The sequence below is a fragment of the Trichosurus vulpecula genome, chromosome 1 (assembly GCF_011100635.1).
Source record: "Trichosurus vulpecula isolate mTriVul1 chromosome 1, mTriVul1.pri, whole genome shotgun sequence".
Taxonomy (NCBI): domain Eukaryota; kingdom Metazoa; phylum Chordata; class Mammalia; order Diprotodontia; family Phalangeridae; genus Trichosurus; species Trichosurus vulpecula.
In genome coordinates, this window is record NC_050573.1 from 490,535,933 (window position 1) to 490,548,712 (window position 12,780).

The 12,780-nt window shown below is 36.8% G+C and overlaps 1 protein-coding gene across 6 annotated transcripts in view; it reads right to left on the minus strand.

Annotated features, from left to right (window-relative positions):
• PAM (peptidylglycine alpha-amidating monooxygenase) overlaps nt 1-12,780 on the minus strand; it is a 409,388-nt gene that overhangs the window by 212,838 nt on the left and 183,770 nt on the right. For all 6 annotated transcript variants that reach the window (XM_036737505.1, XM_036737477.1, XM_036737514.1 and 3 more), the window contains one exon: nt 9,931-9,988. In XM_036737505.1, coding sequence (XP_036593400.1) covers nt 9,931-9,988 — 58 coding nt within the window. The remainder of the gene's footprint in view (nt 1-9,930; nt 9,989-12,780) is intronic.

Sequence of the window (12,780 nt, forward strand, 5' to 3'; positions counted from 1 at the left end):
GATCTTTTCTCTGCCTCATGTTGGGATAAAAATCTGTGAAAAAGAGAAATTGAGAAACAAAAGTCCTAGCAAGATCTATTTATTAGCATGGCTTGCAAATATCAGTAAAATGGATCCAAGCATTCTAAGTAGCCAAAGATGCACCTGACAGTCAGAGCAGCCTTTTTACACAATTGAAAACATAGCAGGTTATATAGGGTACGGAAAACAGTCCAATGATGCAAATAACATCAGAGACTGATTAGTCTGACTCAGAGATGGAGGGTGGGCAATGTTTGGGTTGACTCAGAGGAGGGATTTCCATAACTCAGGGCAAAAGGAAAAAGAGAGTTGATTAAAATCACCTGGAAATTCCTCTGATAGGCACATCTTATCATGAGATTAACTCATCTTTCCTCATGGTCTAAATGTTTGTGGTTGGACTGTAGCCCATAAGAATAGGGGAGTTAAATTTTTACATATTCTACTAATAGGAGCCAGTTTGAATCTATCTAACAAGGCCTATATAATCAAGTCTGAATTTAATTCACAAATGTTGATTCTGATTAGATGCAATGATTAAATACAATTAATAAGTAATTTTAGCCTAAATGTCACAATTGGGAATGTTACCATCATTGCAACTTTGGCTCTTGTACATCTATTAAGTAGCACTGCCCACACAATTGTTCAAGCTCTTGAATTAAAATGATTGTAATTTAGATTTTGAATTGTTCAAGTTTTCATTTTAATATTATTTTTGATTCATTTTTTAATCTATAGCTTGAGCTTACAGTTGAATTTTGTTTGATATTGGCTGCTTTTGAGGAAGATTATAATAAGTTTAATCTTCTTATTTAGATTTTGAATTGTTCAAGTTTTCATTTTAATATTATTTTTGATTCATTTTTTAATCTATAGCTTGAGCTTACAGTTGAATTTTGTTTGATATTGGCTGCTTTTGAGGAAGATTATAATATGTTTAATCTTCTTATTTCAATGTTGCATTTTCCCTTTTCTTTAAATTGTAATATGTAACTTCTTTTCAAGGTATAATTTCACCTCTAGCATTGATGTTTTATTTTCTTCTCTTCCACATCATTTGGATTTTTTGCTTTGTACTGAATGTTAATTTTTTGTTTGCTTTTTATTTCTTCTATTTTTATTTTGGGATTTAATTGTCTTCAAAATTTACTTGTGAGTTAATTCCATTGAGCTTTCAAACAGCATGAATTACTTTATCACATATGAATATTAATACTGGCTATTTGACAATATCATCAAGAAAATCAACTTTTTAACGACTGCCATCAGAACTCTAGCTGCTTATCTACATTTACTTTGTTGATACTCACTATTATGGTACTAATTTGAATTATGGAGTTTTGGCCAAACTGTTTGGTTAATTATTGTGCTCTTATCTGGTAACTGGATAAATATTAGCATTATAGACCAACACTGTGAAAATATGAGGTGTATTACTTAGAAAATATTGTTAATTTATGAATGTTAATATTCATAAAGGATTACTGATAGAAGAGAATATTATGATAGTTTTGAAGGTCAGAGTAAAAGAATTGAAAGATTATGAAATGGCTCATATAAGGGTGAAATGAAGAGAATATAGTTAGAACATTATAAGTTAACAGTCATATGACCATTTTAAAATATTTGATAAAATTATGGTGGAGGAATGTACCTGACATTAGAAGCGTCCTCTCTTGTGAGCTTTAGGTGTCACTATGGAGTATTAGGTTCACTGGCTGGCAACTCACTCACCTCTCCCACAAATTGAGAAAAGAGATAGTGATATAAGGTAGGTTGTATCTATCTCTGACCAAGATGAGTTGGCTTAGGTTTGGGCCTTTCCTTTTGGCTATCACTCTCTTTTCTAATTTTTCCCCTTCCTTCCCTTAGGGCAGGGGCAGAGCCTTGTTGCCTTGGGGGCTTGATAACATGCTTGCTTCCCTTCTCCCTCCTCTCCCACTAGGATTGGGGTTGGAAAGTTTGTCAACCATTCTCAAGAGACATCATGGGCTTGTTTTTTTCAATCAATTAATATATATTTATTAAGTACCTATGTGCTAGGCATTGTGCAAGTCTCTGAATGACAGCTGCAGTGGCGTTGGCTTCAGATCCATGTAAAATTCTCTTTGGAGAGTTCCTGGAATTATTAATAAAATACTAACACAGCTCATTCACCCCCAGGATATAGGAGGGTTTTGTTTTCCCTCTAACAATTGGTCAGAGCTTGGGATCCCTATTCCAAAACAGGAAGAAAACCAAATTACTTTTGTGTAGTTGGACTCAAAGTTTCACCATTCCTTGTCATACATATTGATCTGAACCTCTATTTTTAGTCCATAGTCCCAGTGTCCATGGCAATCTCATAGATTACCAGCTACCATGACAGTCTCCACCTCCATCCATCTGTCTTTCACCTTGGTGGGAATGCCTAGAAATGAATAGGTGTCTGTTGCCACCTTTGCCACTCAGCACCATGCCCTGATTTCTGCTCCCAGTTGCTGCGGTGAGGAACCCAGCTGCTTCTGTTCCTGATTACTTTTAGTAGATGCTGCCCTTCCTGTCTCCACTCTCCTCACTAACTCTTTTTGCAGGGTTCTATAATCTTTAGGTTAGTCCTTGTGACTGTTCTTTAGATGGGAAGATGAACAAAAATTTCAAATCCCCAAATTCTCAGTGAGGGTTTAAACTAATTCTCAAGTGAAGTCTCTAGCATTTCCCTCTGCCTGTAAGGGGGTGAGGATGGGGGAGGATGTTATAAACCTAATCACAGAATGCATGAGAAGAAATCTTCCAAAAGTCATGTAGAAGTGAGATTGAGTGCCGTAAAGGGAGTTATTTATAAAAGGACTAGAAATACATGTCAGAGCCAGGTGGTAAAGAGCTTTAAATGACAAACAGAGGAGTCCACAGTTGATTTTAGAGGTAATGTGGAAACAATGGAGTTTATTGAGTTGAAGAATGACATGGTCAGTACAGTGCTTTAGGACAATCATTTCAGGAGCTATATGGATGACAGATTGTAGAAGGGAGTAGGGAGGCTAGTTAGAGGCTTTGAGAAGTGATGAAGGCCTGAACTAAAGTGCTGTCTGTAGGAGTACAGAGAAGGGGATGGATGTGAAAAGTGCTGTGGAAGGAGCATCAGGACTTGACAACTGTCTGGACACATGGACAGTGAAGAGAGGAGGATGACCCCAAGGATGCGAACGAGTGCGACTGGAAGGGTGATAGAATACTCAACAGAAACAGAAGAGGAGTGGGTGTGTAAGGAAAGCCAGAGTTCTCTTTTAGATATGCTGAGTTTGAGATTGCTCCAGGATGTACACTTTGAAATGTCCAGTAGGTAGTTGATGGGGGATTGAAGCTCAGAAGAGAGATTAAGGCTAGACATGTAGTTTGGGGAGTCATCGTCAAGGAGATAATTAAACTCATGGGAGTTGATGAGGTCACCAAGAGTGTAAATACAGAGTAAGGCCCATGACAGAGTACTGGGTTTGATTGTGACAGGCAGTTTGAAAGGTCAGGTGGATATTTAGAAAGGTACAATTGATGTAGGTGAAATGGACTGACATGAAGGGAGGGGAGTTCAATAATTATTGCAGTTTGATGGCAGAACTATGTAGGTGTGCTATTTTTGTTGTAGCTCAATTTCATCCAAATAGATCACACTTGTATTCTTCCACCTTCTACCACCACCCATTTCCTTAGTTGTAACTTCATACAAATAGATGTTTTTGTGTTTTTATTTTAAAAAATTTCAAACTTAATATGGTCGTTCCAACTATCTAATTTGTTTGTATCCCCATCCTACTTCTTCACCATTACCCTAGCACTTAAGTGTTCTTTCTTGAACAAAAGAATTGGGAAACTTTGAAACTTAACACTACAAAATTTTATTGTTACATATATTCTGAGATCACTTAAAACAAAGGTACAAAAATCCATAGCATAAAAATAGATAAGGGACTTAAAAAGATTCCTGAGTCAATCACAAAGAGTGATCCTCAGGGTGAAGATTTAGACTTGCACCTTAAGTGGATGAGAAGTTTTAAAAGGCAGAGGGAAAAAGAGAGTGACTAGCTTTTTTGTAGAAAGAACTTTCTCCAGAACGAGAGAAAGCAAGGTAAATAGATACTAGCAGATCCTTGATCCAAAAAAGAATCAGACTAGAGGAATTCAAAGCATTATGATTCTTAGAGAAGGTATTTAAATACTGGGAACTGGAGGGTTTCAAATATCTGAGAACAAATGCTGATGGAAAAGACAAAGCAGAGATAGCACAAGCAAGAAAAAATGGAGTCACAGTATGCATTTTGTTTTTGCTTTTTACCATGCTTAGTATTTTTTGGTCCATCTTTTAGTATTTGAAGGTGAATTAACTACTTGAAGTTTGATGTAAGGAATATACATACATAAATTCTCTCTCTCTCTCTCTCTCTCTCCTTACATACATCTTACATATACAGAATATATATATATGTATGTGTACATATATACACATACATATGCATACACACAGGTGTGTTTTCTTTTGCATTTTTTTGTAGTATACTATCTCCTACTGAACTGTAAGCTCTATAAAGGTACAATATCTATTCCGTGGCAGAATATTTTGCACATAATAGGCCCTTAATAAATATTTATTGAATCAACTGAAGTGCCTTTTCCAGAAAGGGTGATAAAAAATCCCACTTTGAACATGCCATCAAAAAATATCAAATTGTGATAGGACTGTTATAAGGAACATTGCAAAGTTGTAAAAACTAATCATTAAGGTACATAACTCTGAGAATAAACCCCCAAAGTCAAAATAAGGTAGAAACTATAATTATGGTGAAAATGTAGAAAAGGTTTACATTATGTCACCAAACTAGCTCTCCTTTTAGGAAAAAAAAGTTTTATATGAGAAAATGTGTACTACTTTAGTTTTTGGTTCTATATTTTTCTTTTCTATAAATATCATTCATGATTAAATATATTTTCACGTTCTAAATCATTTGAAAGAATATGTATCTACACACATATATGTGTATACATATATGTATATATATGTATATAGATATAGATATTTGTTGGGGAAACTAACATAGTCCATGGAATGAATGAATGGCCCACTGCACTCGCCAGTTCTTAAGCTGCACAGTGTATCACAGCAAATGAACCAACAGTCTATTAATGTATGACCTATACTGTTTTTCTGAAACAAGTCTCTACTATTTACACTGATTGTTTATGTTTGTCCTTTCACAGTATAAGCGGAAACAAACAAACAAAAGCCACACCGAATTTGACAAAAACAAAATAAAGCAGCTGTAGGAAAAAAAATGTGTAACATGTCATTTTGGAGCAAATGTGGAGTAAAAATCTGTAATCAATTTGGAGTAAAAATTTGGAGTACTAAAATGCAACTTTTTTTTTTGATTTTTTTTTTAAATGCAATTTATTTATTTAACATATTTGGTTTTCAGCATTGATTTTCACAACATTTTGAATTACAAATTTTCTCCCCATTTCTACCCTCCCCCTCACTCCAAGATGGCTTATATTCTGCTTGCCCTGTTCCCCAGTCAGCCCTCCCCTCTATCACCCCCCTCCCCTCTCATCCCCTTTTCCCTTCCTTTCTTGTAGGGCAAGATAAATTTCTACGCCCCATTGCCTGTGTATCTTATTTTTTAGTTGCATACAAAAACTTTTTTTGTTTTTGAACATCTGATTTTAAAACTTTGAGTTCCAAATTCTCTTCCCTCTTCCCTTCCCACCCACCCTCCCTAAGAAGTTGAGCAATTCAACCTAGGCCACACATGTATTATTATGTATAATCCTTCCACAATACTCATGTTGTGAAAGGCTAACTACATTTTGCTCCTTCCCAACCCATCCCACTTTATTGAATTTTCTCCCTTGACCCTGTCCCCTTTCCAAAGTGTTTGTTTTGATTACCTCCACCCCCATCTGCCCTCCCCTCCATCATCCCCCCGCCTTTTATTTTTTTTTTTATCTTCCTCCCTCTTCTTTCCTGTGGGGTAAGATACCCAACTGAGTATGTGTGGTATTCCCCCTCGGGCCAAATCTGATGAGAGCAAGGTTCACTCATTCCCCCCTCACCTGCCCTCTCCCCTCCTCCCATAGAACTGCTTCCTCTTGCCACCTTTATGGGAGATAATCCACCCCATTCTCTCTCTCCCTATCTCCCTCTCTCAGTATGTTACTCTCTCATCCCTTAATTTCATTTTATTTCTTTTAGATATTTTCCCTTCATCTTCAACTCACCCTGTGTCTGCTCTCTCTCTTTTACATATATATATATAAACACATATATATATATACACATACATACACATACATACATATACACATAGATACATACATACATACACATTCACTTATATATATACATAAACATATATATATATACATATATATATATATGCATATTCCCTTCAACTACCCTAATACTGAGGTCTCATGAATCATACTCATCATCTTTCCATGTAGGAATGTAAACAAAACAGTTCAACTTTAGTAACTCCCTTGCAATTTCCGTTTCTTGATTACCTTTTCATGCTTCTCTTGATTCTTGTGTTTGAAAGTCAAATTTTCTATTCAGTTCTGGTCTTTTCACTGAGAAAGCTTTTAAGTCCTCTATTTTATTGAAACTCCATATTTTGCCTTGGAACATGATACTCAGTTTTGCTGGGTAGGTGATTCTAGGTTTTAATCCTAGCTCCATTGACCTCCGGAATATTGCATTCCAAGCCCTTCGATCTCTTAATGTAGAAGCTGCCAGATCTTGGGTTATTCTGATTGGGTTTCCACAATACTCAAATTGTTTCTGTCTGGCTGCTTGCAGTATTTTCTCCTTGATCTGGGAGCTCTGGAATTTGGCAACAATATTCCTAGGAGATTTCTTTTTGGGATCAATTTGAGGAGGCGATCGATGGATTCTTTCAATTTCTATTTTGCCCTGTGGCTCTAGAATATCAGGGCAGTTCTCCTTGATAATTTCCTGAAAGATGGCATCTAGGCTCTTTTTTTGATCATGGCTTTCAGGTAGTCCAATCATTTTTAAATTATCTCTCCTGGATCTATTTTCCAGGTCAGTGGTTTTTCCAAGGAGATATTTCACATTGTCTTCCATTTTTTCATTCCTCTGGTTCTGTTTTATAATATCCTGATTTCTCATAAAGTCACTAGCTTCCACTTGCTCCAATCTAATTTTTAAAGTAGTATTTTCTTCGGTGGTCTTTTGGACCTCCTTTTCCATTTGGCTAATTCTGCCTTTCAAGGCATTCTTCTCCTCATTGGCTTTTTGGAGCTCTTTTGCCATTTGAGTTAGTCTGTTTTTTAAGGTGTTGTTTTCTTCAGTGTATTTTTCAGTATTTTTTTGGGTCTCCTTTAGCAAGTCATTGACTTGTTTTTCATGGTTTTCTCGCATCCTTCTCATTTCTCTTCCCAATTTTTCCTCTACTTCTCTAACTTGCTTTTCCAAATCCTTTTTGAGTTCTTCTATGGCCTGGGGCCAGTTCATGTTTTTCTTGGAGGCTTTTGTTGTAGGCTCTTGCACTTTGTTGTTGTCTTCTTTAGGCTGTATGACTTGGTCTTCTTTGTCACCAAAGAAAGAATCCAAAGTCTGAGACTGAATCTGGGCGCGTTTTCGCTGCCTGGCCATATTCCCAACCAACTAACTTGACCCTTGAGTTTTTCAGTGGGGTATGACTGCTTGTAGACTAACGAGTTCTATGTTCTACGTTTGGGGGGGGAGGTGCCAGCTCTGTCAGACCCGCACTCCTCCTTCCCCAAGGACCCCCAGTCCAGACTGGACTTAGATCTTCAGCACGCTGTTGCACTCCTGCTCTGATCCGCCACTTAATTCCTCCCACCAGGTGGGCCTGGAGCCAGAAGTAATAACAGCTGTAGCTGCCCCACCTCCGCTGCCCCCGGGGCTGGAAGCCGAACCGCGAACTCCTTCCACTCCCGCAGCTTTTCCCACCAACCTTCTCTGCAGTCTTTGGTGTTTGTGGGTCGAGGGGTCTGGTAACTGCCGCAGCTCACATATTCAGGGCGCTAGGGTCCCCTCCGCCCGGCTTCTGGTCTGGATCGTCCACACCGCTCAGGCTGGGCTCTGCTCCACTCTGTTCCCAGCTCCCAGCTCCGTGTGGAATAGACCTCACCCAGAGACCATCCAGGCTGTCCTGGGCTGGAGCCCTGCTTCCCTCTGCTGTTCTGTGGGTTCTGCCGTTCTAGAATTGGTTCAGAGCCATTTTTATAGGTTTTTGGAGGGACTCGGGTACGGAGCTCACTCTAGTCCGTGCTTACCAGCCGCCATCTTGGCTCTGCCCCTAAAATGCAACTTTTAACTAAATATTTTAATGATTTCTTTGCTGTCAAAATTATGGCTATGTAATTCCAAAAATAAAGCTTTATTACTGATATTTTAATAACCTGCTAAATATCATTATGTTTCAAGAATCTGTGTTTTTGTCAAGGTGAAGATTTTTCTGCTGATTGGACCTCAAACCCTTTGTGGGAAGCCCCCTTAGGGGTCTTCAAGAGTTCTTGTGGACTAAAAGTTCATTACCCTGTGGTCAGCCTTATAATGAACCTCTCCAAATTTAGCTAAGGAGGGAAGACATACACTCCACCCATATTTAAAGACATTTTTTTGTTTCCAACTTATTAGCACCTGTCAGGCTTCTGACATAGCCTTGAAAATTTAGGGTCAACTCCATACCATGATGAGCAGAGCAGAGAAACTATTAAAAAATATTTCTCTTCTCTTTGTAGCATTATAATTAAGATGTTCAAAAATACTATCTGAACAGATGCTGTAGTAGTTTTCATTTCTTTCCATACATGATCTGGGCAGTATTATTTTCCCCACTTCACTGTGGTTCACAATCTCAGTACCCAGTGTTAACATGAAAACCCTTAGTCATGAAGTGCTGCTCAGATTTTTAAAATGTGAGTTACTCTTAGGAGTATGGAAAAAGTTTTCACTTAAGGGTGCTAGTCCCTGTGTCTCCCCTTTCCACCTCCTCTCACTGCGAGTGCAACTAACATTAAAACAATAAAAGCACATTGCTATTAACTATGATAGCAATTCCTTTGGGGAACATCACATAGAAATTCATCTCGAGAATACAGGCAACTGTAAAATTTTCCAATTTAAATCACAGTCATCACAGAAAACCTGATTCAAGTTTTGTTTCAAGAGAGCAAAATAAAACTCTCATTATCATCATTTTCTTTTCAAAGAAAAGCAAAAAAAAAATTAAAAGAGAAACTAAGAGTCGAAGAGTTTAAATCTAGTCAACAATTTTGCCATCAAATATCTTCTCTAAATAGCTAAAAATTGTCAGAATGGATGACTAAAATGAAAACTACCCAGAAGACATGAACAGAGAGGGTGCTTTGCTATTGCATTCACTTGATTTAAATGCCAGCACACAATTTTGGTGGGTCCTGTCATTTATTTGTCATCTTATTCATTCTAGAATATAAACAAATAGGATATTTTTGCAGACAGGTAAAATCTTATTTTGTCCAATATTGAAAGTAAGTATAAAGGAATTACAGCTTCAACTAGAAGGTAAATAAACAGTCTGTTCAGTGGAGCAGAATTAAGTATCCAGGCACAGACAGAAAGCCAATACTATATAAATGGGACTGTGTAGTATTGGAGGCCATAGACATCTGCATGTGACTCTTTAACTATTATTACTCATGGATACAGTTTGTTATCTTGACTTTAAGTAGCTTTCTCTAGTTTGCTTCTGCATTAGGCATGACAAATGCATTTTAGAATGCATTTTAGAAAATCTGACAGTGAAAGATTAAGGTCATAACCATCAAAGAGAACTATCGACACATTTCAAAAACATTTCATTGTTTCTCTCCACTTCTCACCCATATTCAATCAATACTTACTTACGAAGGCTTCCTCATCCATTGGCAGACGTAATGACATGCAGAGGTAGGTATCAGACTATGAAAGAAAAAAAAAGAAAAGTAAATAAATTTTTTGCTAGTTAGGAATGAGGATAAAGCTATGACCTGTGAATTCAGAATTCCAAAATGTTAAGCATAGAAGAAATCTTATAAGTCATCTAAACTCTTCATTTTACAGATGGGGAAATTGAGGCTCTTCCTTAAGTGAAGTTATTCCATTTCATTATTGGCAGAGCTGTGACTAAATTGACTGCCTCCTAAAATAGTTTAAGCTCTATTTGCAAATTATTTTTAATAGTATTTATTTTTTCCCAATTATACATCAAGACAATTTTTTGCATTCATTTTTACAAGATTTGAGTTCTAGATTTTTCTCCCTCCCTCCCACCCCTCCCCTCTTCTGAAAATTGTAAGCAATTTGATATAGGTTATTCATGTGCTATTATGTAAAACATATTTCCATATTAGTCACAGTTGTGACAGATGAAACAGATCAAAAGGGAAAAACACAAAAAAGAATAAAGTAAGTGAAAAAAATGCTCCCATCTGCATTCGGAGTCCATCAATTCTTTATCCGGATGTAGATAGCATTTTCCTTCTTAAGTCCTTTGTATTTATCTTGGATTATTGTGTTGCTGATAAGAGCTGAGTTATTCATAGTTGATCATCATACAATGTTGCTGATATTGTATACTGTATACTGGTTCTGCTCATTTCACTTAGCATCAGTTCATACAAGTCTTTCCAGGTTTTTCTGAAACATGCCTGTTCATTATTTCTTAATGCACAATAGTATTCCATTGCATTCATATAACACAGCTTGTTTAGCTATTCCCAACTGATGTGCATCCCCTCAATTTCCAGTGTTTTGCCACCATGAAAAGGGCTGCTATAAATATTCTTGCACATGTAGGTCCTTTCTCCTTTTTTATGATCTCATTAAAACTTGATCAACTGAATATGATGTCAACATAGATATAGCTGTCAATTTTCACCTTACTGTATCTCTTATATATGACCCCTTTTCTCCACTGATACTGCTACCACTCTGGCCCATGCCTTCATTACCTCATGTCTGGACTATTACAAAAACCTAATGGTTGGTCTTCCTGCCTCAAGTTTTTCCCCATTCCAGTCCATCCTCCACTCAGTTGTCAAATTTTCTTTAAGTGTAGATCAGACCATGCCATGCTTCTATTCAATAAAGTCCAATGGTTCCCTAACATCTTGAGGATCAAATGTAAAATCTTCTACCACTCCAAATCCTTCACAACCTAGCCTTCTACCACTCCAGTCTTCTTAGACCTTTCTCTACACCATGTACTCTCTTAGTGACACTGGCCTTTGAGTTCCTTGAGAGCAGGGATTGTCTTCTGCATTTCTTTGTATCTCCAGAACCTTGCACAGTGCTTGAAATGTAGTAGATACTTGATAAAAGCCTACTGACTGACTGACTGAATTAAAAGTAACAGTACCATTAATTATTTAAAACTTGGCTGACTGAAAATAATATTAAATTAATCATATCAAAAATAGATGAAGTTGCTTTTAAATGACTACAACATATATTTTCTTATTTAGAGATTTTGGCTTTTGACACATCTTACAACATAAATCAAAGAAACACAATGAACAAAACTTCATTCACTTATTCTTCCCCTGCTTCAAAACAGTGCATTTATTGTATTAAAAAGATAAACAGTAAGTCATGAGAGCCACCTGAATCCCATAATGGAAAACTATTTAAAGAAAGAAGATAGTAGTTGATGATATTGTGCATTAAGTTTATAAATAAGTTCATGTATATTATCCCCTTCCTATAATAACCCTAAGAAACAGGTACTGTAGTTATCAGCTTTATTTCACAGTTCAAGAGGTAGGCTTAAACAAATTAAATAAAGGAATTAAATGTCAAAGGCATTTTTCTGACTAGCGCTTTTTTCACTTCATCAAAATATAGTACTTAGTCATTTTATAATTCATTTTAATAATTATATATACATAATTTTTAATAATTGTATACTTCATGATCAAATTCATAAACATAGAATCAAATTCTGACACCTATATGGATTGCATTTTGATTTCCCAGTTCCTAACTGGTTATTCCCTTGAAGCATCACTGAAAGTACATTTCCATTTTTCTTTTGAACTAGTAGAAGGAAACCTTTAATTTAACATTTGAATTTAAAACAAATATTTTTAAAAAGGAAAAAGCACAGGTTACAGAATCCGACAGTATGGTTCAGATAAAGAGGCATATAAAAACTGTCATAAAAGGATGCTCTGTCACAGATGTTTGAATCGTTCCTTGACATGTTTTTTATTGTTTTCTGATATTTTCCTCTTAGCCTAGCTTCTGCTATTATCGACTGAATCCAGTACTCAAAGCAGCCTTTGAACCTCGACTCACACTGTTATCTCCATTAATGTAAGGATTTTTCTTTGTGACTCACTTTCTTAACCATTGGGCTTTTGTATGACTCCTGCTTGCTTTTCTCCACTTTAATTGCTACAAATATCACTCTCTTCTGTCCCTTTCTGCTCCCAGACCCTCTATTCCTCCACCTATCTTGACCTCCCTCACACCCATGATTATATACCACTACTGTCTCTTTAAACTTGGTCTTCACACACACACACACACACACACACACACAAATTGATTCTTTTGTGAAGGCAAAGTAGGCCATCTTTTACCTCATTTCTTACCTAGCCTTTAACCACTGAATGGGTAATGCCTCAGAAAAACAGAGACCTCAGAAAGATCTGAACTTAAAAAGGCCATGGTCTCCCACTACATCCTGGGCCATTGCCACCGGCCATACC